The following is a 26,239-nucleotide window of genomic DNA, read 5'->3' as shown; positions in this document are numbered from 1 at the left end:
GCTCGCCTTCCCGACAATATTATCTATGTGGTCTTTCCAACTGAAGTTGTTCGTAATTTTAACACCCAGGTACTTAGTTGAATTGACAGCCTTGAGAATTGTACTATTTATCGAGTAATCGAATTCCAACGGATTTATTTTGGAACTCATGTGGATCATCTCACACTTTTCGTTATATAGCGTCAACTGCCACCTGACACACCATACAGCAATATTTTCTAAATCGCTTTGCAGCTGATACTGGTCTTCGGATGACCTTGCTAGACGGTAAATTACAGCATCATCTGCGAACAGTCTAAGAGAACTGCTCAGATTGTCACCCAGGTCATTTATATAGATCAGGAACAGTAGAGGTCCCAGGACGATTCCCTGGGAACACCTGATATCACTTCAGTTTTACTCGATGATTTGCCGTCTATTACTACGAACTGCGACCTTCCTGACAGGAAATCACGAATCCAGTCGCACAACTGAGACGATACCCCATAGCTCCGCAGCTTGATTAGAAGTCGCTTCTGAGGAACGGTGTCAAAAGCTTTCCGGAAATCTAGAAATACGGAATCAACTTGAGATCCCCTGTCGATAGCGGCCATTACTTCGTGCGAATATAGAGCTAGCTGCGTTGCACAAGAGCGATGTTTTCTGAAGCAACAGTCTGAGAGGACGACTCCAATGCTAGTTAACTCAAAATTCCTTTCTTAACAATTGTTTCTCAACAGAAGGTACCCTGCAGTATTAATAGAAGCTTTTCAAATTTTATCACCCTGTGTATATATAAACTAAACTCCGTTCGAACAGGACCTTGAGGGGCTAAACGGTACCGACTGACCGCCGTGTCATCCTCAAGCCGTCACTGGATGCAGATATGGAGGGGCATGTGTCAGCACACAGCTCTCCCGGCCGTGTATATATATATATATATATATATATATATATATATATATATATGTGTGTGTGTGTGTGTGTGTGTGTGTGTGTGTGTGTGTGTGTGTCACATGCCCCTCCATATCCGCACCCAGTGACGGCTGAAGATGACACGGCGGTCGGTCGGTACCGTTTGGCCCCTCAAGGTCCTATATATTTCAAACAACTTACTTGCTTAGATTGCGCGAATTATACATGTAATGATACAAACGGTTTCAATTGTACTAACAGCCTTCTTTCATAACACAAAAGAGACGAAATATTGTTCACAAAATGTTATTCCAATATATATAATAAAAATAAAAAGTGCAAAAGAAGGTACCATAAAATATCGTTACAGAGTGTCCCAATCAAGTACCAAGTCATTAAGAATACTGAGTATCGTGATGTTACTATATAATGTAAAAAACAAACGTGCATCAGCTAGAGGGCGCCTCTGTATGAACAGTATATAAAAGTAAACTGTCAGGCTAACTCACAGTAATAGAGATTTCAACAACTGAAAATAATGAAATATGCAGAATATGTGAATATGAAACACCCATTTTACTGAGTTAGTTGGTAATTGACAGGGGAAGGTGCTCCTTACGAGGAGAACACGGCAGGAGCCATAACCTGATTCCCCAGAAACTTCGCGCTCAGTGGAAGAGATGTCAAAACTAGCATCTAATCCATAGATACTCGACCGTTTTCGAGAAAACGACCATCATAGTTTTTAACGTAATTTACATGCCTTTTAGCGCGCGGTAAGCACAGCTCAGCTGGTGGCAGAGCGACCAGTGTCGCGGCTTCTCACCTTTGCGTCCTGAGTTCAAAACCCGACTGTTTACTTAATTTCCTTTATTTTTTTCACTTATCTAGCCACGTTTGTAGGTTAATAGACGAATTTTTCTTATCAAGTTATGGGCTGCAAGGTCGTTACATTAACTGTAAAATTATAATTGGGAACTCAATAAGTTTCTTGCATTTATTGTATAATATACGGGTATGTGTTATTTCAAGGGATTACAACCTTTCCAAATTCTCGTATTCTTATATTTCGTTATTAATTCTTAAATTCTTACATTTATTATTCATGGAGATTTGGTGCAATTACTCGGATGATACCGACCGTAGAAACACTCAACACACACTTTACGACACTAGCAGCATCGCGCGAAGGCAGTTTTGCCAGGGCGACGTTCCTTCGTATGACTCTCGCTCGAGAAAGAAACGACGTTAACATTGCTGAAAGCGTGCAGGCGTTGGCAATAATTTCGAGGCAAACCACGCATAATGAAGCTCTCTTTCCGTAAACTGGCGCTTACAGTTGTTATGAATGAAGATACACTACAGGAATTTCACCGAAAACTCACTCAAATAATTTTTACAATTATGTTTTTCTTTATTTTAAAGTCAGTCACCGGACGTACAATTAGTAAAGGAAAAACATTATTTCAAAACACATTGGAAAACATTCGAGTATTTGATCTTCTACGGACATCAATAGATAAATCAAAAATAAAAATCTTATGCCACTCGTGGCCTGAAAACGGAGGTTTTTTTTATTTTTATTTCTAAGGCAGGGCACGAAATTGTTAGGCACAGCTAGCCACTATGCTACTGCTTCTTTCGTTCTGTACACGCGCAAATACGTGCACAAATTACCTCGAAAATTTTGACCGCTGTTTTTCTCAGATGCGGTCGAATATCTATGGATAGTCCGAGACAAGTGTTCGTTTATTTTCACCCGTCTTTCACTGGGCGAAGATTTTAGGAAATCAGCTTGGGTCACTTGCAGTTAGTAAATTACGAAGTAATTCAACAAATGTAATGCGAGGTGCAGGAAAGGAATGTTGTACCTCCAAAAAGTTCACTGATCATTGGTAAATTAGGAAATAATTTCCGGAACAAAATTCCGCCGCTTACCTCCCTGTGTGAAGACGGCGAGGCTGGTTCGGCGCTGGCCCCCTGCACTCACACGGAGACTGACCGCGGCAGTGGAAAGCGACCTCTGGTGGCTGCGGCGAGATCATCGCGGGCGCCACGTTCCCTCCTTGCCCTGCCGTACTCTGCATCTCATTTGTTGTTTCCTGATTTTCTGACGTGCAACAGACTGTTTGCCGGCACGACGTTCCTTTTTTTCCACTTCACATTTCACTTGCTAAATTACTTTGCAATTTATTTCGTTGGAGGTTCCGACGTCAGCCGCAGTGAAATAACTCAGGCGGCGAAAGTTGAAACTTATGCGAGCGGTCGCCTTTCATCGCTTCGGATATCCGAGCACGCTGTCCACCCGACCCGAATTCTCGACTCATCGCACACTACCTCCACGCACCCGTTTATCGACCGACTGACCAGTTTCGTGTCAGCCTACACGCGTGCCGACCGAGTGCACTCAGCGATTACAGCGCCGTCATCTTGTTGCGATTTGTTTATCATAAATCCACTAAGTTTATGTTTTACGAGAGCCCGTTTGGTTTAACACAGAAAAAAACGGGGGTTTGCCTCGGCTGTTTCAGAGGTAACTAGGACAAAAAGTAAAATAAAGCTGTGGGCAAAGAAGCGGACAGTACAAGGAAAGAAATTCACCCACGTTCTATTCTGTTACTTAAGCAAAACGAAGCCGATGATTTTCGTAGTTATCTAAGAAGGAATCAATCATGTGTTTAGGAGTTTCTCATCATCATTAAACTATTCTTTACAGTCATGAGAGAGACTGTAAGCTTCGAGGAGAGGCTGCTGACTACTTTAAAATTTCCAGCGGTTAGAAGAATTACTAACTAAAATGGTTTCTGAAACCTGCAACATCGTATATAGTTGTCTGAGCAAATAAATCATGGCAAAACAAAATAAATAAAACACAAGGTGTTCATGTAAACATTATTAATCTATTTATGTATGTGACATAAACGATTACCGGTAAACTTAAGAAACTCATTTCAAATCCGAAGAAGAAACGTTACGCGTGGTGGTGGCGCACATCATCTAATAAGTAAAATAACAGATACACAAGAAATGAGGCATTTAGCAACTGCTATATTTCTAAAACAATCTCACACTTTACTCTTCATAACAGAGGATTCGAATATAGGCTGGACTTTTTTTTCAACACTTGTAACAACTTTGCAAGTATAGTTTATGAATTAACGTCAACTGAATGTCGATATTTCAGTTTTTAGATTTTATTTCCGATAAGTATCGGAAATAAAACCTACAAACGGAAATACAGAAGGTCACCAGACATTTATTCTTCTTATGTGTGACACGAAAGCAAAATGGATTTATTAAAAAAATGAAACATGTGCTTCATTCCTTGCACCTATGTTGCTACGATCCTTGGAAGACGTTGCCCAAAAAGACCTGCAGTCTTAAATTCCTCCATGTACCAACTGATCAAACATTAGAGGTAATTAACGGTAATGTACTATATCATAAAATTATGATAGTAGATGAGATTTTAGAGCTGTTAGACTTTTTGCAACTTAGCCCTGAATTCAGGAATTTTATCCTCAATGGAAAAAATTATCACATGGGAGACGGTCTAGCGATAGCTATAGTTTATGTAGCGTCTTATCAGAACTTTTCTTAGTGACTTGGAAATTAGATTTTTTGATAAATTTCCGGATATGAAATTCAGAATACTGTATTATAACAAGTGTGTTAACGACAGTACAGTTCTATTTAAGGGAACCACAGAAGAGATAAATGCAGTAGCAGACAAACTCAGCCAACTGCACCCAAAAATTAAGTTCACATTTGAACATGAAACTGACAGCAGCATCAGTTTTCCTCCATTTGTCAATTAGTAGATAGAACAGGAAATGTACTTTTAGAGTTTACGGGAAGCCTACATATTCAGATATAATTACTGGGAATAATTCATATCATCCAACACAGCACGAAAAAGCATACCTCTATTCAGCTTTACACAGAATGTTACAGTTACCACTTACAGACCAGGACAGAGCTACAGAATTACTGACAATCAAAAAGATAACGTTAAGGAAGAATCACCAAGAACGTGATATAGTAAAATTGTACCACACTATACAGAAAGATATTAAACGAAAGAAAAACAACAGTACAGGCAAGCCAGTAGAAAATAAAATATATATTACACTCACATACAAAGGTCCTGTAACAGACCGTAATGCGAGATGTTTCCCACGACAGAAAGTTAAAGTAGCAGTTTGAACTAGCAGTATCCTTAGACACGCACTAATAGACAAGGAGAATGTACACAACAGATACAGAAATTCAGGATTATATAAAACTGCCCAAATTCTCAGACCGACAACATGCAGACGGACCAACCAACAGACCGACGACCCGACAGCCCGACCAACCAACAGACCGATCAGCTGTCCGACCAACCAGCCAACTTGTGGCAGCCTACACACTTGCCAACCGATTTATTGAGTTCGTTCTAAGAGATCGCACATGGTTTTACATAGAAACAAACACAGAGGTTTGCCCTGGCTGTTTTAGAAGCAACGAGGACAAACAAAACGAGAAAAAACTGTGGGCAAAGAAGTGTATAATTTTTGTAATTACCTAAGAATGAGTGAATCGTGGGCTTCGGAGCTGTTCCTCATCATCAAGTTATATTTGATGAAAAAAAATAGTCATGAGAGAGGGTATAAGCTGCAAGGAGGAACTGTTAGCTACATTACCATTTCTAATCACTGGCGGAAGTTAAGTGGACCTCAAATTCGCTGTAGTGGTATGCTCACAATTATTAACTAAAATGATTCCCGAAAGTAGCAAAGTGATTGATAGTTAACTGATGAAATACCTCATGGTAAATTAAAGTGAATAAAGCAAAAAAGTTCGTGTGAACTTTATTAATTTGTTTATGTTCCTGTAGCTTTAAAGAAATTATTTCAAATTCGAAGGCTATGGTAGTGGCGCGCATCACAAAATAAATACAACAGACACATAAGAAATGACGCATTTGGCCACTGTCAGGACGCTAAAACACACTTCCACAATTTTATCTTCATAGCTGAGGGCTTGGATTCAGGATGGACTTTTTTAACGCATAACAATGCTAGAAGTATATTTTATGGATAATAGTTAATGAAATGTTGATTTTAGGTTTTTAGATTTCATTTCCTATAAGTATCGGAAGTAAAACCTACAAACACGAATGTAGAAACCAATATGGAAACCTTAAAAAATGAAAAAAAGTGCTTCATTTCTCGCATTTACATTGCTATACTCCTCGAACGTCGTGTCTCACGAAGCTGTATGGTCTACAAATTTCTCCAGGAACTCTACCCTTAAATTTTCGTTCACCTGGCACTCTGTCATTTATACGTACAGAGCTGTTAAAAAAGAATGAACAGATTTGAAGCATTTATTGCTTCCAAACTACAAAAGATAGAAATACAATTCCAACGTTTCTGGAAAGAGAGAAGTTCAAATTTTTATGCATTCAATGTGAGCATCGTATGTTACACGACAAATATCAAAACGGTGGAATATTTCCTGTCACACAGGAGGAAGCTTGTCTCTCCTTACCGAATGCACAGCGTCAGCAACGTTATGTCGAAGACTTTCAGGAGTGTCAGGTTTTACGCAACCCCACAGACAAAAGTCACAAGGCGCGTACCAGGTTGAGATTCCTCGGGAGAGTCCTTAAAAAATGTTGTCCATCAAGAAAGGAGGTGGCTTACAAAACACTCGTTCGACCTATACTTGAGTATTGCACATCAGCGTGTGATCCGTATCAGATCGGGTTGACAAAGGAGATAGAGAAGATCCAAAGAAGAGCGGCCCGTTTCGTCGCAGGGTTATTTGCTAAGCGTGATAACGTTACGGAGATGTTTAACAAACTCAAGTGGCAGACTCTGCAAGAGAGGCGCTCTGCATCGCGGTGTAGCTCGCTGTCCAGGTTTCGAGAGGGTGCGTTTCTGGTTGAGGTATCGAATAAATTGCTTCCCCTTACTTATACCTCCCGAGGAGATCACGAATGTAAAATTAGAGAGATTCGAGCGCGCAAGGAGGCTTTCCGACAGTCGTTCTTCCCGCGAACCATACGCGACTGGAACAGGAAAGGGAGGTAATGACAGTGGCTCGTAAAGTGCCCTCCGCCACACACAGTTGGGTGGCTTGCGGGGTATAAATGCAGATGTAGACGTGGAGTGTGGAGACCTAGGAGGCCACCGGCGACGAAGTCCATCCTCTGCTCCTCCTCTTCCAATCCAACGTCCCAGACGTCGAACCTTGCGACTTTTGTCTGTGGGGTTACGTACAAGACCGCGTTTTTGTCCCCCTTATAGCCGACACTACTGAACGTCTGCGACATCGCATTCTTGAAGCTGTGAATTCGATAACGAGAGACCATGAGCCATCGTTTCGACATTTGTCATGTAACAGATGGTGCTCGCATTGAATGCATAAAAGATTGAACTTTTTCCTTTCCAGGAACGTTGGAACAACGAAAATTTGTGGCGGACCGGTACTCAAACCGGTATTTCCCGCTTATCGCGGGCGGTCGCCTGATCACTTTTTTTCCCTTCTCATTTTGTTCGGTATTGTTCGTTGTGTTTGATCTGGGCGGACGTCACAAGACATCTGTTCACGTTGATCGTTGGTTCCTTTACTCGGTTTTTTTTATTACAGACGGTGAGCAGCCCTCTGACCGAACACGCTGAGCTTCCGGTGCCGGCTACCATTTTGGCTATCCGAGCACAATTCGCGGCCAGACCCAAACTTCCATACGTCGTCAAGCGTGCGTTCTTTGGACATGCATGCATGTCGAAAGGAACTACACATCGTGATCAGAATAACACAGGCGCTGCAAAATCGTATGTATCTGCCGATGCCGGGCAAGCGAGTTTGAAATACACCGTCTGACGTTGCATAACAGATATACGAGCACAGGTCGTAGACGCACGGTTGACGACATATGGAAGTTTGGGTGTGGCTATGAGTGGTGCACGGGTAGCCACATGGTACGGCGACCTCTCGCGATAGGCGGGAAACACGGTTCGAGTCTCGATCCGGCACAGATTTTCATTTTCGCCATCGGATTCTACAGCTGATGATAGTCCTTATTCGCGGTTGAGAATTCATTTGATGTGTTACGCAAAGTCTGTGGTCGCCGTAGTGCCCGGTCCTTTGGACGTGCAACTTCGCGTCGTAATCAGAACAACACAGGCACTGAAATATCGGATTTCTGTGTGGTTAGTGGCGCTAACCAACGGCCTTCTTCTCCAACCAGTATGTCTCGGCAAAAAACAACAGAGGAAGAATGTTATCCAATATGATTTGATGAAATTCCTTCTAGTGACAACATTGTTGACCGTGATGGAAGTCATGACAATGGTCGATATTCACTTTCGTCGAGAGGTGTAAAAAGTTTGTAGGTTCCTAAAAAATTTAACATTTCACACAAGCACATAAACTATGCACCCCGTAGGAGGGGTGGAAGTGGTACAAAACACTAACCTTAAAAGATTTAACTTGCCACCAAAAGTGCAACTTGATTTTAAGAAAAAATTCTTACGGTGGAAGTGTGGCAACTTTATATACTAAAATGACCGTTTAAATAAAAACCCATGAAATGCAGTCTTACATAAAATATACAAGGTTGGCCAAACATGCTCTACGTTACACATATAGCGCCTCTCAAGATAATAGGCAAGATAAAAACATATTTCAGGAATTCGGCCGTTGCTCTTCAAGCAATAAACTCGTTAACAGCGAATCCGACAAACGTGACAGTGGCAGCTATTAACGTACGGCAGACCAACAGACAGACACTAACTGCGTAACAAATGCGGACGGCAGACAGACGAGCAACTGGTGGCGAGTGACTGACCCAGACTCACTCCGACTGACCAACAGACTGACTGGCGAGCTTATAGCGCCCCTTAAATGCACGTGAACAGGCAAACTTTCCCCTTTCCCACCAGTGGGAGACACCAAAGCTGCGATTGCCACAGCGGCTCCACCGCCAGAAACGGAGGGCGAATGCTTTACACTACGCGCTGCGGTGCGCTCTTCAAAACAGCAAATTTTACCACGGCTCAGCAAGTTAGTATAGAGCCTACGATGCGCGAGTCCTTCTTGCACTTATGCTGTTTTTTTTGTGGTTTCTTGTACCGAGTTGCTGACCGAGGAGTGTGGACGTGTGGTCGTGTGGTCGGTGTTGCAGACGTCGGCTGTGGCGGGGGCGGTGTGCGCGGCGGCGTTGTTGTGCTGCGGGTGGCTCCCCGCCGCCAGGGGTGCCAACATCCTGGCCGTGTTCCCGATGGAGGGCCGCAGCCACTGGATCGTGAACCGCGAGCTGCTGGTGGAGCTGGCGCACCGGGGGCACAACCTGACTGTGGTGACGCCCTTCCACCAGCCGGGCGACCCCTGGGAGCTCGTCAAGCCCACCGTGCAGCTGGCGGGCAGCCGCAGTGAGTCTGCTCGCTCTCATTTCTGTTAATCTTACTTTTTGCTAGCTGGTATTTCCAGTTACGATGTGTCACACGAGAACGAAGTCTATCGCGACGGCACTGCTGTACCTGTATATAGGGTAGTCCATTGATCGTGACCGGACCAAATATATCACGACATAAGCGTCAAACGAAAAAACCACAAAGAACGAAACTCGTCTAGCTTGAAGGGGCAAACCAGATGGCGCTATGGCTGGCCCGCTAGATGGTGCTGCCATAGGTCAAACGGATATCAAGTGCATTTTTTAAAAAATAGGAGCCCCCATTTTGTATTACATATTCGTGTAGTACGTAAAGAAATATGAATGTTTTAGTTGGACTACTTTTTTCGCTTTGTGATAGATGGCGCTGTAATAGTCACAATCGTATAAGTACGTGGTATCACGTAACATTCCGCCAGTACGGACGGTATTTGCTGCGTGATACATTATCCGTGTTAAAATGGACAGTTTACCAATTGCGGAAAAGGTTGATATCGTGTTGATGTATGGCTATTGTGATCAAAATGCCCAACGAGCGTGTGCTATGTATGCTGCTCGGTATCCTGGACGACATCATCAAAGTTCGCCGGACAGTTACGTTATTTAAGGAACATGTGTTCAGCCACATGTGAACCGTCAACCACGACCTGCAACAAATGACGATGCCCAAGTAGGTGTTTTAGCTGCTGTCGCGGCTAACCCGCACATCAGTAGCAGACAAATTGCGCGAGAATCAGGAATGTCAAAAACGTCGGTGTTGAGAATGCTACATCAACATCGATTGCACTCGTACGGCGACGACTTTGAACGTCTCGTACAGTTCTGCCACTGGGCACAAGAGAAATTACGGGACGATGACAGATTTTTTGCACGCGTTCTATTTAGCGACGAAGCGTGATTCACCAACAGCGGTAACGTAAACCGTCACAATATGCACTATTGGGCAACGGAAAATCCACGATGGCTGCGACAAGTGGAACATCAGCGAACTTGGCTGGTTAATGCATGGTGCGGCATTATGGGAGGAAGGATAATTGGCCCCCATTTTATCGATGGCAATCGAAATGGTGCAATGTATGCTGATTTTCTACGTAATGTTTCACTGCATGACAGAATGGCGATGTACTTCCAACATTATGGATGTCCGGCACACAGCTTGCGTGCGGTTGAATCGGTATTGAATAGCATATTTCATGACAGGTGGATTGATCGTCGAAGCACCATACCGTGGCCCGCACGTTCACGGGATCTGACGTCCCTGGATTTCTTTCTGTGGGGAAAGTTAAAGGATATTTGCTATCGTGATCCACCGACAACTCCTGACAAAATGCGTCATCGCATTGTCAATGCATGTGCGAACGTTACGGAAGGCGAACTACTCGATGTTGAGAGGAATGTCGTTCCACGTATTTCTAGATGCATTGAGGTTGACGGACATCATTTTGAGCATTTATTGCATTAATGTATTTACAGATAATCACGCTGTAACAGTATGCGTTCTCAAAAATGATAAGTTCACGAAGGTACTTGTATCACATTGGAACAACCGAAATAAAATGTTTAAACGTACCTGTATTTTAATTTAAAATTTTTAATTTAAAAAATAGACCTGTCACCAACTGTTCGTATAAAATTGTGAGCCATATGTTTGTGACTATTACAGCGCCATCTCTCACAGAGCGAAAAAAGTGGTCCAACTAAAACATTCACATTTCTTTACGTAGTACAAGAATATGTAATAAAAAATGTGGGTTACTATTTTAAAAAACGCAGTTGATATGCGTTTGACCTTTGGCAGCGCCATCTAGCGGGCCAACCATAGCGGCATCTGGTTTCCCTCTTCAAGCTAGACAAGTTTCGTTCCTTTTATTTTTATTTCGTTTGACGCTTATTTCGTGAGACATTTGTCCCGGTCTGCCGCATCAGTTCAGGGTTTTAAACTCGAGCTTCTGTAGATTTCCACCATTGTCTTCGTCAGGAGCAACAGGCAGACAGACAGACAGACGTGACACACGTGAAGGCCATGCACGGTCGATGCAGTTTAAGCAGAGCCTGCTGTTCCTGTTTCGGTGAATCGTAGTGTGTTTTCTTCTCTTTTCGGCCCGTCTTCTAGGTTGTCAGTCGGTTGTATTCTTCTCCTCTTGCTGCCGGGTTATCATTTCGGGAGTAGGTCCGGCCATCAGGTAGCCGGGCGATAATGAAGTTGGTTCCCCAGTCCACTGACCAGAAGGTTTCTAGATGTCTTCGCCGATGCATAGAACCTCGTCGTGAGTTTGCGGAAGCGGCGCTGCAGCGTCGGGATTCCCGCGATGGCCGGCCGCTGTGGCCGAGCGGTTCCAGGCGCTTCAGTCCTGAACCGCGCGACTGCTACGGTCGCAGGTTCGAATCCTGCCTCGGGCATGGATGTGTGTGATGTCCTTAGTTAGTTAGTTTTCACTAGTTCTAAGTTCTACGGGACTGATGACCACAGGAGTTAAGTCCCGTAGTGCTCAGAGCCTTTTGAACCATTTTTTTCCTGCGATGTCTTGGAGCTGCCTCGAGTCAAAGTCTCTCGACAGATGGAGCGCCAGCCGGAAGGCTTTATTCTGCACTCTCTGCAGTGTCTGCAGACGGGTTTCTGCCGCGTTTCCCCACATCACGGCCGCTTACTCGAGCACCGGCCAGACGAATGCTACGTACAGCGAGATGCCGCACTGGGTGGGCAGAGTAGTTGTGGGATCGAGCAGAGGATCTTTCCGAGCGCTCGGCCTTTCAGCTCCCTGTTGCGGGGTCCCCAGTTTAGGCGCCGGTCCGAGGTGACGCCGAGGTATTTTCCAGTGTGAGGCCACGGAATGGGGCCCCCACGAACCACACTTGCTGCGGCGCACCGGGAATTCGCCTGTGCGTAAACACCACAGCCAGGCTCATCCGAGGATTGAACTCGAGCCGCCATTTGGTAGGCCACGCTCCGATCTCTTCGCAGGCGGCTGCGCATCAGCTGCGCGCTCATACTACGCGTGTAGAGCGCGGACTGTCAAAATTGCTGCTGCGGTGGCCTCACATAGCCCACGGACGGCTTCCGATTGGTAGCAGTTGCGTCATGCTGTCTGAGGTGGTGTCTCGTATCTGGTACACGAGAATAGTCCATGATTCACATTCCGTCTTCATTGAAAAAAATCACATGGCAGAGATTCCTTCCGTCCTTTGCAGAACAGACGGGTTGGGAATTTGGCAAGATTTAAGTGCACCAGAGTATCAGTTGCTATGTTTCATTTGCTCCTTTCCAATCAGTAAACCAGGGGGATAGCGCTTCTTTTAGTGGCAGCTGGTCGTACTGTACTCTTTTTGCTGTCTCGGTCGAATCCCAATGCGCCTACCAGTCGTTTCTCGCTTTCTCATTGACTGTGCCCTGCTTTTCTTGATAAGCAAGTCTATTATTTAGGATTTCACCTCAGTTCATAGTTCACTTGGCTAATCTGTCTATTATATAATTATGATAGATACCACTGTCCCCTGTAATCCACAAGATATTTGTCAATACTCCTGCTTGCTTATTTGTAACGATTTCTTTAATAGCGTCTATAATTGTAGGCGATTCACTTTCGTTTCATTTTGGTTTCATAAGACTCTTTAGTACACTTATGGAAACGGTTAATATCATCAACCTCCCTCGCGTGCGAGATCTGCCGTACTTTACTGCTTCTCTAACTGGGATGGCTTCCGCGTAATAGACTGCTGCCTCCTTAGGCAGACAATTGATAACTCTCTGCAGGGTTGCGTCCCGCTCATCCTACATTGTCGCCGTCTGTGTTCTCCGATCGATCCGTATAAATCTTCGTCGAATTCAAGAAAATTGTACCAGCTCCTATCGGAGCACAAAAAATACGAATATGTTCCTGTTTATTTAAAAGAGACTGACCGAAAAGTGGGATACCAGCTACCTCATTCTACCTTCTTTAGCACCTTTAAAATTTTTGGCTGGCGAAGATATTCGCACTCTTTTTAACACGCACCTCACCTCTGAATCCCGCAACCTCCCCTAACTGTAGGTCACTCACCCCACAAGTCCATCGCTCTACGTGGCTCACACCCATCTGCTCCTAGTTGCCCTTTCTCACTCACTCATTCGGCCCAACTCATTGTCATTATCTTTTCGTGTCTCTGTCATTGTTCCTGCTCATCCGTTCTGTCCTACTACTACAATCTCCTATCCCCCTCTTGCTCTCTCTTACTGCTACTACCGCTTTCCTTACTTCCCTCTGCTGCTGTCTCTTCTCACTGCTGCTATATCTCTCTTCGTCGTTGTCATTGCCACAGACTGTCTCTCATTATCACTTGCTCTCACCCACCTCCACTTCCACTGTCAGCCTTCACTCTTTTCCTAGTACTGTTTCGTTACTATCAACTACGTTCTACTGCCACTGTTCCCTGTCTTTCTCTCACACTGCTATTGTTTGCTTCGCACTTTGTATGACTCAACCACTGTCTACTATCTTCCAGTTTTTATTACTTTTCCGTCTCTTTGTCACTTGCACCGTCTTCTTCTTTCTCAGCATAAAAAAGCGGGAATTTGTTTGTATGTCATCATTTTTGGTAAAGTTTTTAAATGTGCTGAGGAATGTAGAATGAGACAGCTGGTATCCCACTTTTTAACCAGATTCTTTTAAACAAACAGGAGCATATTCGCAATTATTCTGCTCTGATAGAAGCATTTTTCCGATGGTTCCCTTCTTTCCCCTGCTGCAGCAGGCATGTGACTCATATGAAAATAAATGCATTTTTCAGTAAAATTAAGATAGTTTACTGATGTGAAACTGGAATAACGCAAAACTAATTTTACTCCCCAGACCGGATTATACGTGCAAAAAAAATTGCAAGTGCTTCAGTACTACAACGCAAGTTTCCCAGATGATAACGGAGCCACTTTACAGTTTATTTCACCGTGCTACGTCACTTTATAAATTGCGTTTTCGCCTCACATCGGATTTTACGTGTAGAAGTAGGATAACTTTGAACCCCTGTATCTCGGAAATGGATGAAGATATGAAAAAATTTGAAAGTTAGTTCGAGATCGACATGTTAGGAATATATCGTCATTTGCTGTGTATAGCCATCTCGGAATTCGCGACTGGTTTTGGTACCCAAAAAATAAGTTTTTGGGCTGTTCCCACAATGAGATTTTCACTCTGCAGCGGAGTGTGCGCTGATATGAAACTTCCTGGCAGATTAAAACTGTGTGCAGGACCGAGACTCGAGCTCGGGACCTCTGCCTTTCGCGGGCAAGTGCTGTACCATCTGAGCTACCCAAGCACGACTCACGGCCCGTCCTCACAGCTCCACTTCTGCCAGTACCTCGTCTCCTACCTTCCAAAGGCTGTGAGGAGGGGGCGTGTCGTGCTTGGGTAGCTCAGATGGTAGAGCACTTGCCCGCGAAAGGCAAAGGTCCTGAGTTCGAGTCTCGGTCCGGCACACAGTTTGAAACTGCCAGGAAGTTTGAAGTTTTTGGGGTGTTTCTCGATAACGGATAATGATTTTTGAAAACAGGGAGATGGCTATCCTAGATACACACCCAGAGAATATACCTTTAAAATATGACAAATTGCTGCGGTTTTTTATAATGTAGATTTCGCCTCATACCGGATTTTTCGCGTAGAAGTAGAGTAACTTTGAACCTCCGTGTCTTGGAAACGGATGAGGATATCCAGAAAATTTTCAGGGCTGTTCGAGATCGGGATCTTAGGAATATATAGAAAAATTTCAGACGGTTTTTTGGGATCCTCGGCTAGGTTTGGTCCGCAGGTGAAGGCGGAAATATAGTTATCTGGTTGGTTTGGAGAGAAAGGGACCAAAGTCTCTTGGAAATGTAGTAAAGATACGTTTTTTGTGGGGTTTTCCGGGGTACCGCCCATGAACTAATGGAACGTCCATAAGCCTCGTCAAGTCCACAGGAAACCACATCAGAAGTAAAAAAGAACGAACCGATTTGCTCCATTTGCTTAAACAGTAGGAAGTGTGTAATATTCATACTTTGACCGTGTACTGTAGGATAGTCTGTTGAACATGCAATGGTCCCTAGCCGAAAGGCTATCCGAAACACCCGACCCTACCTTTTTATCACCAACAGAACCCGAGGTATGAGAACCGGAAAATCCAGTTTTTATGAGCGGCGTTTCGCAACATATTACATTCATATCTGTCGCATGCATACCGATTGAGCAAAGCCTTCGTTTCAGCCTTCAGATTTGCAGAAACTTCATATTTTACGATACTGGCACAGATTAGTACGTTTTCTTCTCGGTATCTGAATGGGGCTAGGAATACCGGTAAGGCATCTTATTTCCTTATTTTAATTTCGTGCAAGGTCTACCATTCAGCAGATTTCCTAATCAATGGCTTTCTTCTGTCTCCAGTGAAATAGTTAAATTTTTCTATGTCTGACCAAGAGTTCATTTTGCCACTGATTAGACAGTGTCCTGTCTGCGAGATTCGTTTCAAAATGAATTTATTCGCAAGAGTTTCCCTGCAGATAACAGTGGGACGTCGTCGACGAGTTTCACTCGACTGGCCGTTTCCGATCGCAGCTCAACTGCGAGACAGGGAAGTGGGCCGCAACAACCAACCCGCTCTGTTTGAGAACCACGACATGGTTCGGCATTCGTGGTTCAGATTAGCAAATTGGTTGCTTGGGAAGCTGCAGCATTCGTTGCACACTCCAGACCGGGTACAAAGGCCGACTGTGCCATAAGTGGAGAGGCAGGTGCCGCTTCCCGATCAGATTGGTATGCCGTCCATCTGACGACGATTATGACGCTCGATAGCGTTTAAGAGGAGCTTACCTGCGTGGTTATTAGTTCCTTTATCCCCATAATAGTCGGCGAGCTAAAAGGAGAGTTCTGGGAGTATTACGGATAGAGCTTGGGGAAGAGCTGTGACACTGCCACAACAAGTGACTTACGGAGAACATGGAACGCGGAGTGTCGATAAAAGAAGATGAAGGAAATGCACAGACAAGGCAGTGGGAGGGGTAGAGTTCCCCCCAGAGTGAGAGATGGGGTGGAAGATTGATCCTGCAACTGCCCCCCCCCCCCACCCTTTCCATCGACTCTAGAAGAGAATATCATAAAAAGGGAAGATCATTCAGTGTATTCCGGTGATCGACACTAGGAAGTGACATTGTAAAAAGCAAAGATCATTCAGTGTATCACAGATGAGAAGGACAAATAAGACACTGGCTGCAAATGGGTATTGATTGAAACCAAGGAAGAAAGTTGAAAATTTGTGCCAGACTAGGACTCGAACCCGGGTTGCCTGCTTAGTAGGCAGATGCTCCGACCACTAAGCCATCCGGACACAGAGGTCGTCGCAATTGCACGAACTACCCTAGCACTCTTCCCATCAGACCCATATTCTGAACTTTTTCACACAGGACTAATGTAGTGCTCCTTGTTCATTGTCCTCATTACAGAACACACACACACACACATTCACATAAATTTATATGCATGTAGATGAAGGGACAGTGCTCTATCTCCTCGACAGAGTTCGACTTCCTGGGGTATGGGTCGCTCTCGACGTTCACACAGTTCATGATCCTGTTCCACATGGGCACGGACTTCTGCCAGCGCCTGATGGACGACCCGGTCGTTCGCGAGCTGATCGACTCCCAGGAGCGGACGTACGACCTACTCATCATGGAGACGTTCTTCCACGACTGCTTCATCGCCTTCTCGCACAAGTACCGGGCGCCGACTGTGCTCGCGTGCGCCTTCGGCGGCGGCAACACGTGGATCAACTACGCGGTCGGGAACCCGTACCCGCTGTCCTACCTGCCCGAGGGCGGCGTGGCCTACACGAGCCGTATGAGCCTCTTCCAGAAGACCTACAACTCTCTGCTCTCCCTCGCACTCAACCTCTACCGGGACCTGGTCTACTTCCCGGCCCTAGACGAGATCGTGCGCAAGGCCTTCGGTGACCCGAGCATGCCCCCCCTAGCGGACATGGAGCGCAACACGTCCCTGCTACTGCTCAACAATCACTTCAGCTTCGACTACCCGAGGCCGCTGGTGCCCAATGCTGTGCAGGTCGCTGGGATGCACATCAGGCCTCCTAAGGCCCTCCCAAAGGTATGTGCTGTCCATACGAGACACAAAGCTAGACAATAAACAATATATGTAGAAAGTAGGAAGTATGTGTGAATGTGCAGCACCTTCATAAAAATTACTGGATCGTTTGCAACCGCATTTGGCACACTTATCACTTGCCCCATAGTAAATAGGACCAGAGGTAGGGGCAAAAAACTGTTTTTCTGCCGCTGAGATGCAGGCTGACTGGCATGGAATCACGTTGGGTTGGAATAGTGTTGGCCAACACTACTGACGCCAGCCTGCTCTGGACCGCAGCCTCCTGGACGTCCAGAAATAATATTATTTTTTATGAAGAATGTAGTCAGTTGTGAAAGGAAGACTTTTTCAACAATTTTTAAAACCCCTGACGAGAGTGACACAGACCTGCAGTAAGCTTTACACTGCTCGTCAGCTTTTTTATGTGACAGTATTACCCTTGCTATTTTTAGCTGCTTTGGGAAAACGCCACTTGAGAGTGATGAATTGCAGATATTTGACAAAGGTGGTCTCATGTGCCTTGCTGACTTTTTTACAAAATTATCCGGGATGCCATAGATACCAACTGAATATTTACCCCTCAGCGAATTAATAGTATTTACAAGTTCATCACAGCCCGCTGGACTGAAGAGAAAAAAGACTAGGAAAGATTGTTTCTTTGAAAACATTAAAGTTCTTTATTGTTGTGTTCGGTAAATTTGCATATTTTTCCTTCACTAATTTGTCAACAAAGATTTTGTAACAAGAACTGAAATTGTTCTCAGCTGGCCTAGGATCAGTGACATTTCTTCTATCCTGTGATAAGACTATATTTTTGGAAGCTGTCTTCTTCCTTACAAGACTCTGCATAATTTTTCACCTGTACTTAGTTTTGTAATATATTTATCATGTTCCTTCATTTTTCTCTTTTCTATGACACATTTCAGAAGAAACTTGTATTTCTGTAAGTAACATAGAAACTCTAAGCCGCTGTTTGTTTTTTAGAGTAAAAAAAGTTCGCACTTCATTTTACAAGAGACCCTAACACCTCGAGTTATCCATTTTTAATCTGTCTTTCTGAAAATTACTTTATCTTTGGAATAGTATTATCTAAGTTAGCCTTTAAAATGCTCAAAAAATGTACAATCTTTTCATTGGTAACAGAGTTACCATATACTTTAATTTTGGATTAGTATTATCTAAGTTAGCCTTGAAAATGTTCGAAAAATATACAATCTTTTCAATGGTAACAGAGCTACCATATACTGCACTTGTAGCAAAGCCTGTTCCACTATCTAGCTCCTCAAAATGGTCACTATTTCTCTGACTGTAGCTCCTTTTATGCAAGGCATTTTCCGCAGAGGTTAAAATGTGATTTACATTTGTAACTGCGAGAAGCGGTCGCTGTAGCTGGTATCAGAGGTTTCTGGCATTCACTTCACACATACGAGTGGCATCAGTTTTTGTTATGTGAGTAAGACAGCTAACAGCCAAACACTGATTTTCGCCTTTTATTGTATCAAAGGATTTTTCTCTGTGAGCGCTTTGACTCAGAAAATCAGTCTTAAAATCTGCACAGATTACCGTTATTTTCGCAGTAATCTTTAGATAGCCTAGACCCAGGTCTGTTGTTTGAAAAAAAAAGTCACCCATATTGCCATCAGAAAACCTGTACACACATGTTGTTGTTGTTGTTGTTGTCTTCAGTCCTGACACTGGTTTGATGCACCTCTCCATGCTACTCTATCCTGTGCAAGCTTCTTCATCTCCCAGTACCTACTGCAACCTACATCCTTCTGAATCTGCTTAGTGTATTCATCTCTTGGTCTCCCTCTACGATTTTTACCCTCCACGCTGCCCTCCAATACTAAATTTGTGATCCCTTGATGCCTCAGAACATGTCCTACCAACCGATCCCTTCTTCTGGTCAAGTTGTGACACAAACTTCTCTTCTCCCCAATCCTAGTCAATACTTCCTCATTAGTTATGTGATCTACCCATCTAATCTTCAGCATTCTTCTGTAGCACCACATTTCGAAAGCTTCTATTCTCTTCTTGTCCAAACTATTTATCGTCCATGTTTCACATAAAGTAACAGTTTCTTTCTGACACCTACTCAATCGGATTCAAAACCACTTTCTCAACAAAAATTACACAGAGCTGCTACACTCTTATAATTTAAATGTTCTTTACATAAATGCAAGTTCCCCAATATTCAGATTCTGTTCTAAGTAAACAGTTTGTAATGTTAAAAGCTAATATTTTAAGTGTTGAAAATAGATATTTTGTGACCGTGTTTTACAAAAACATAAAACTGAGACATCCTTCTGTTGACTGCAAAGAAGTATGTTTATTTCATGAACTTTGTTTTTTAATGACTGCATATTCTGGTTTTTATAGTTTAGCTCTGCATCAAATGTCTTTGTGGTAGCCTCAGTCTTTTTAGAAGAATCAGAATCTTAGGAGCAAGACAGTAATGTATCAACAACATTTTTATTGTAAGAGAAGTCAAAAAATGACGAGTTTAATAACCACACATTTTTTTCTGTTCATAAATTAAACAGTGTTGGTTCACGGTATGGACGGAACAAAATATGAAATGATTCAGATGAGGCACAACCTACTGCTTTTGATGAAGTGACTGGGGGTGATCTTTGGGCTACAGCAGTGTGTACAGTGTTGGCGTGGAACTGCACCAACAAGAGAAGCCAACGTATCGTACAAGACGCGTTTGCCTACCTCTTTTAATTTGTGCCTTAATATTTTATACAAGAATTCCATTTTAATACCTGAAATTCCATAAGAGAACTGAAGACAACTTTTTTTTTTCATTTTCATACAGAATAGCTTTATTTCCTTTATCACAGTTGGACATGAGAGCTACTGTCATATAGTACCAGGAAGCAATGAGAATTTAATGAACAATGATTTTGGATCTGTAATTTCACAATCTTTCCACCTAAGACCAAAGTAACATCCATCAACAGGATCCATACTGGATAGATCAAGCTAAAATGGAGAACTAGTAACTCCAAACAAGTTAACCAATTCAATTTTCTGAGTTGCTGAATATTACATATCCAAGAAATATATACTGACTTCGTGCCACAAATTTTTTCATCTGCGCACGGAGCCCTTATAAAATCAATCATACGATGAACTAGCAGTTGGGTTTCCCCTGTCCAGGACCTGCAGGAGTTCATGGACGGCGCCACCGAGGGTGTGGTCTACTTCAGCATGGGTAGCAACATCAAGAGCGCCGACCTGTCCGAGGAGCTGCGGGCGGTCTTCCTGAAGACGTTCGCCAGGCTGAAGCAGAAGGTGCTCTGGAAGTTCGAGGACGACTCGCTGCCGAACCAGCCGCCCAACCTGAGAATCAGCAAGTGGTTTCCACAGAGCGACCTGCTCGGTAAGTTTACTGCAGTGGACCGACAAATTTTGAGGGTGGGGGGACTTAGTAAACAAATGTTTTGCAAAAAAAACGAGAATTAAACTACATCCTGGCCCAGAACAATCTAACAATACTCTCTGCGGGAGCGCCATCTACCAACTGCAGCGCCCAGAATTGAACAACATCTTACCCACAATTCTTACAACACATTCCAAAATGGTATATGAATTAAATACGTGAGAGAATAAAAATTTACCTACACTTTTAGCTCCGCAATGTATTTACAAAAAAATGATGGTTCGACTTATATGTTATTTTGCAACATATTCTCCTTCCTTTTCAATGCAATTGGTCCAAAGGTCGACAAGCTTGTCTGTTCCTGCCGAAAAGAAGGCGTTTGGCTGGTTGTGAAGCCATTTTTGCACAGCTTCCTGTAACTCCACAACTGAGGGAAATGTAATACCTCCCTTAGCACCCTTGCGCGGGCCAACAACTGAAAGTTGGAGGCGGCCAGATCTGGGACGTAGGGTGGGTGTTCCAGCGTGGGGCTGGGGCAGGTGTTGTCATGCAACAGCAGCACTTTCTGTGACAGCAGACCACCTTGTCTGATGTGATTTGGTGACCTCAGCTCGTTTCTCAACGATTCACAGACTATTTCTTGATGATTGATCCCTTTATCGTGTTCTATACTAATTTCAAGCCCATTTGCGTCTCTTTCCCACCGATTCAGAGTTTTCTCACTCCATACTCTGGCGTTTTGATTCTGGTTCATTGTGACGAACCTACGTTTCATCAGCAGTGACTATCCTTGTCAAAAACCAGTCGCCTTCCTTGTTGAAACGGATGATTAAAAGTTGGCATATGCCACAGGTTTGACCTCGAGTTCTTCAGTAAGCTGTTCCAGTACCCATCATACAGAAACTTTATGCAAGCCAAGATCATAGCGGATGATCTGATTGGCAGAACTGTGACTCGTGTCGAAAGAAGAAGCTACCACATTGATGGGAACTCGCCATCCGCTAAAACCATCTGCTGAACTTGCTGAATCTTTTGGCCAGCAATGGTCGCAGATGGGTTGTTCGTGTGTCACACTTACCCAATCCCTTTCGAACATGATCCACAAATAAGCACTTTTATGTAACACGGCATTGTGCTGAAAGTCCATCATGAATTTCTGCCAGTTTCACCCTACTGACAAAAGAAATCAACCACTACTTATTGTTGTTCCTCGGAGTGGACATGTTCATCCTGTTACAGACTTACCTTTGAACTGTTCGTCATTGTGACGCCCCTTATAAATTCATTGTGTTTGCGCGTGATACTATCTGGTCTGATTCCGGAGGCTACCTCTCCTCGCACGTTGTGAACGTTAGGCAGCGAGGTGTTTCTTTATTAACGGCTCAAAAGGCAAAATGACAACTTTGTCTCTCGTTAAGGCTGAAACGAGAGTACTCAATGGACATCGCTCCGCTCCTCGCTGTTGCCTACATTCAGAAAGAACAGCCTGGAGGGAGGGTGATGTTTTTGTATTTGCCAATCTGTTTCATGCTTTAATGAACTATTTTAACTCAGATCTCATGTAATGGCTGGGGGTAATTTAAAATCGTGCCCACTATGGGAGATTAAGGCACACACACAATTTATTTACTATTTTAAAAAACATTCCTTGTCTTTAATTCACTTTCTGTAAACGCAAAATTAATGGTTCATTATTTTAAGTATACTGTCGATGGGCCTCCTAATCTTTAATTAAGGGCGTCAGACAATAAAAGAATCAAGGGGATTACATAATCATGTGGCGGAAACTGTTTCGGACTGAAGACACAGGCCTGCAAACCGTAGGGTAATCTAAGGTAGTGCAATTCTATAAAGACTGTGCAGGGGTTGAGCAAGCAAGTTGAACCTAGCAGAATAAACTGCTTTAGCGCTCAGTAAAGTTATCACTCAAGTTATTTTAATATAATGGAAAGAAACTTTGGTTATCCTACGGTTTGTACTCTCTAATTACAGTTGACTGGTTATGCACGATAAATTACCTTGGACTGAAAATTATCCTTTTATTATTAAGATTTTGAGTCATTGAAACATTACAGGCAACTGATGTTCTACACGCTTCTTAGACAGACAAATTGCAATAGCAACATCGATTTATTTCCTCTATTATGTTCTCATAACACGTAATGCAAGCTAATGCGCGCGTGTGTGGGCTGGGGGGGGGGGGGGGATATCGACCTCGACTCTTCATAAAGGAATCACACAAGATTGTTGTTGTTGTTGTGGTCTTCAGTCCTGAGACTGGTTTGATGCTGCTCTCCATGCTACTCTATCCTGTGCAAGCTTCTTCATCTCCCAGTACCTACAGCAGCCTACATCCTTCTGAATCTGCTTAGTGTTTTCAACTCTTGGTCTCCCTCTACGATTTTTACCCTCCACGCTGCCCTCCAATACTAAATTGGTGATCCCTCGATGTCTCAGAACATGTCCTACCAACCGATCCCTTATTCTAGTCAAGTTGTGCCTCAAGCTCCTCTTCTCCCCAATTCCATTCAATACCTCTTCATTAGTTATGTGATCTACCCATTTAATCTTCAGCATTCTTCTGTAGCACCACATTTTGAAAGCTTCTGTTCTCTTCTTGTCTAAACCAGACACACAAGATAGGCATTATGAAATCATTTAAACACAATCACGGGGCTGTAATTGCCTTTAAAGACATCTAAACTTATACTAATAAACACACTGGGGGATATGAGCCAACTGGAAAACACTAACGGATTTGGCGCAAAGTGTGCTTCCATAAGCTACTCTCTGTAACTTTGGTTAGTCTTTCTGCTACTAGCTCAAACACACTGCCATTCATACTTTCACATTGAGACCACTCAAAGGAAACAACACTTTGCCCCTACGCATCCTCACGGCCCTTGAGTGTGAAAATCTTTACGTATAGCTGCTACACGTTCTGTCATTACGAAATTATTTTCGCACAGTGTAATTATACTGAAGTTCCAAAGAAACTGCAATAGGCATGCGTATTCAAATACAGAGATGTGTAAACAGGCAGAATAAGGCGCTGCGGTCGGCAAGGTCTACGTAAGACAAGTGTTTGGCGCAGTCGTTAGATCGCTTACTGCTGCTACAATGGCAGGTTATCAAGGTTTAACTGGGTTTGAACGTCGTGTTATAGTCGGCGCCCCAGTGTTGGGACACAGCATCACAGCATCTCCGAGGTAGCGATGAAGTGAGGCTTTTCCCGTACGACCATTTCACGAGTGCACCGTGAAGATCAGGACTCTGGTAAAACATCAAACCCCCGACATCACTGCGGCCGGAAAAAGATCCTGCAGGAACGGGACAAATATGAAATGAAATGTCGTGTGGCTAGGGCCTCCCGTCGGGTAGACCGTTCGCCCGGTGCAAGTCTTTCGAGTTTACGCCACTTCGGCGACCAGCGCGTCGATGAGGATGAAATGATGATGATTAGGACAACACAACACCCAGTCCCTGAGCGGTAGAAATCTCCGACCCAGCCGGGAATCGAACACGGGCCCTTAGGATTCACGGTCTGTCACGCTGACCACTCAACTACCGGGGTCGGACAACGGGACCAATGACGACTGAAGACAATCGTTCAGTGTGACAGAAGTGCAACCTTTCCGCAAATTGCTGCAGATTTCAATGCTGGTCCATCAACAAGTGTCAGGGTGCGAAGCGTTCAACGAAACACCATCGAAATGGGCTTTCGGAACCGGAGTCCAACTCGCGTACGATTGATGACTCCACGACACGAAGCTTTACGTCTCGCCTGGGCCAGTCCACACTGACATTGGACTGTGGATGGCTGGAAACATGTTGCATAGTCGGATGAATCTCGTTTCAAATTGTATAGACTGGATGGACGTGTACGGGTGTGGAGACAACCTCGTGAATCCGTGGATCCTCCATGTCAGCAGGAGATTGTTCAAGCTGGAGGAAGCTCTGTAATGGTGTGGGGCGTGTGCAGTTGGCGTGATATGGGACGCCTGATACCTCTAGACACGACTCTGACAGGTGACACGTACGTAAGGATCCTGTCTGGTCATCTGCTTCCATTCGCGTCCACTGCGCATTCCGACGGAGTTGGGCAATTCCAGCAGGACAACGCGACACCTACACGTCCAGAACTGTTACGGAGTGGTTCCAGGGACACCCTTCTGAGTTTAAACACTTCTGCTGGCCACCGATCTCTCCAGACACGAACATTATTCAACGTATGTGGGATGCCTTGCAACGTGCTGCTCGGAAGAGATCTCCACCCACTCGTACGGATTTATGGACATTCCTGCAGGATTCATGGTGTCAGTTCAGCACTACCTCAGAGATACTTGATGCAATAATTTACCAATAGCCGTATGTATTGTAGAACTTTATTTTATTTTATGAACTTCTATGTGCTACCAGTTTCGGCATTATATTGACGCCATCTTCAGGCCCCACTCGTCATAGTCGTAAAATCACTATATACGGAAGGAGCCATATAACTGGATCCGTGAATCAATACGTCCTGCAACGTTATATGGCTCCTTCCGTGTATAGTGATTTTACGACTATGACGAGTGGGGCCTGAAGATGGCGTCAATGTAATGCCGAAACTGGTAGCACATAGAAGTTCATAAAATAAAATAAAGTTCTACAATACATACGGCTGTTGGTAAATTATTGCGTCAAGAAGTTCATGCCAGCCGTCGTCCCACGATCCATGATGGATCAACGAAGATTTCAGAGATTAGTCGAGTCCGCGCCACGTCGTGTCGAGGCACTTTTGGTGCTCGCGGGAGCCCTACGCGGTATCAGGCAGGCGCACCAGTTTCTTTGGCTCTTCAGTGTAAATACAAATGCAAATAGGACGAATGCAATAGTTAGGTTTTTGGCGCCACCGAGTGGACCCAGCTGTGGCGGGGAGGTTGACGACGGCCGCTGACCTGTTGCAGTGCACCGTAACGTGCGGCTGTTCGTGACGCACGGCGGCATGATGAGCCTGCAGGAGGCGCTGTACGCCGGCGTGCCGCTGCTCGGCTTCCCCATCTTCGGCGACCAGGAGGCGAACCTGGTGCGGGCGCGCGACGCCGGCTTCGGCCTGCTGCTGCACATCCGCAACATCAGCGAGCAGTCGCTCGGCTGGGCCCTGGACCAGCTGCTCGGCGACCCCAGGTAGGCAGCTGCCTCCGACACCCAGTAAACAGACGCCACGATTGGGCAGCAGCCGCAGCACAAGTACGGCCGCATGGTTACGCGCCGAGTGGTCGCGCGGTTAGAGGCGCCACGTCACTGACTGCGCGGCCCCTCCCGCCGGAGTACGAGTCCTCCCTCGGGCATGGCTGTGTGTGCCGTTCTCACAAGGAGACGGCACGACCGTGGGGTCGGGGATTTGTCCGAAATTTTGTGTGGTGAAAGAGG

At 44.5% G+C, this 26,239-nt stretch overlaps 1 protein-coding gene across 1 annotated transcript in view; it reads left to right on the top strand.

The window, feature by feature from the left end:
* Positions 1-26,239, top strand: part of LOC126293432 (UDP-glucosyltransferase 2-like) — a 71,179-nt gene that overhangs the window by 26,391 nt on the left and 18,549 nt on the right. The window contains exons 2-5 of the mRNA XM_049986657.1: positions 9,071-9,317; positions 16,856-17,439; positions 20,602-20,824; positions 25,774-25,993. Coding sequence (XP_049842614.1) covers positions 9,071-9,317; positions 16,856-17,439; positions 20,602-20,824; positions 25,774-25,993 — 1,274 coding nt within the window. The remainder of the gene's footprint in view (positions 1-9,070; positions 9,318-16,855; positions 17,440-20,601; positions 20,825-25,773; positions 25,994-26,239) is intronic.

Source organism: Schistocerca gregaria, chromosome 10, assembly GCF_023897955.1.
Source record: "Schistocerca gregaria isolate iqSchGreg1 chromosome 10, iqSchGreg1.2, whole genome shotgun sequence".
Lineage (NCBI taxonomy): Eukaryota > Metazoa > Arthropoda > Insecta > Orthoptera > Acrididae > Schistocerca > Schistocerca gregaria.
The sequence above is the reverse complement of the archived record's forward strand: the minus strand, read 5'-3'. Positions and strand labels throughout refer to the sequence as shown.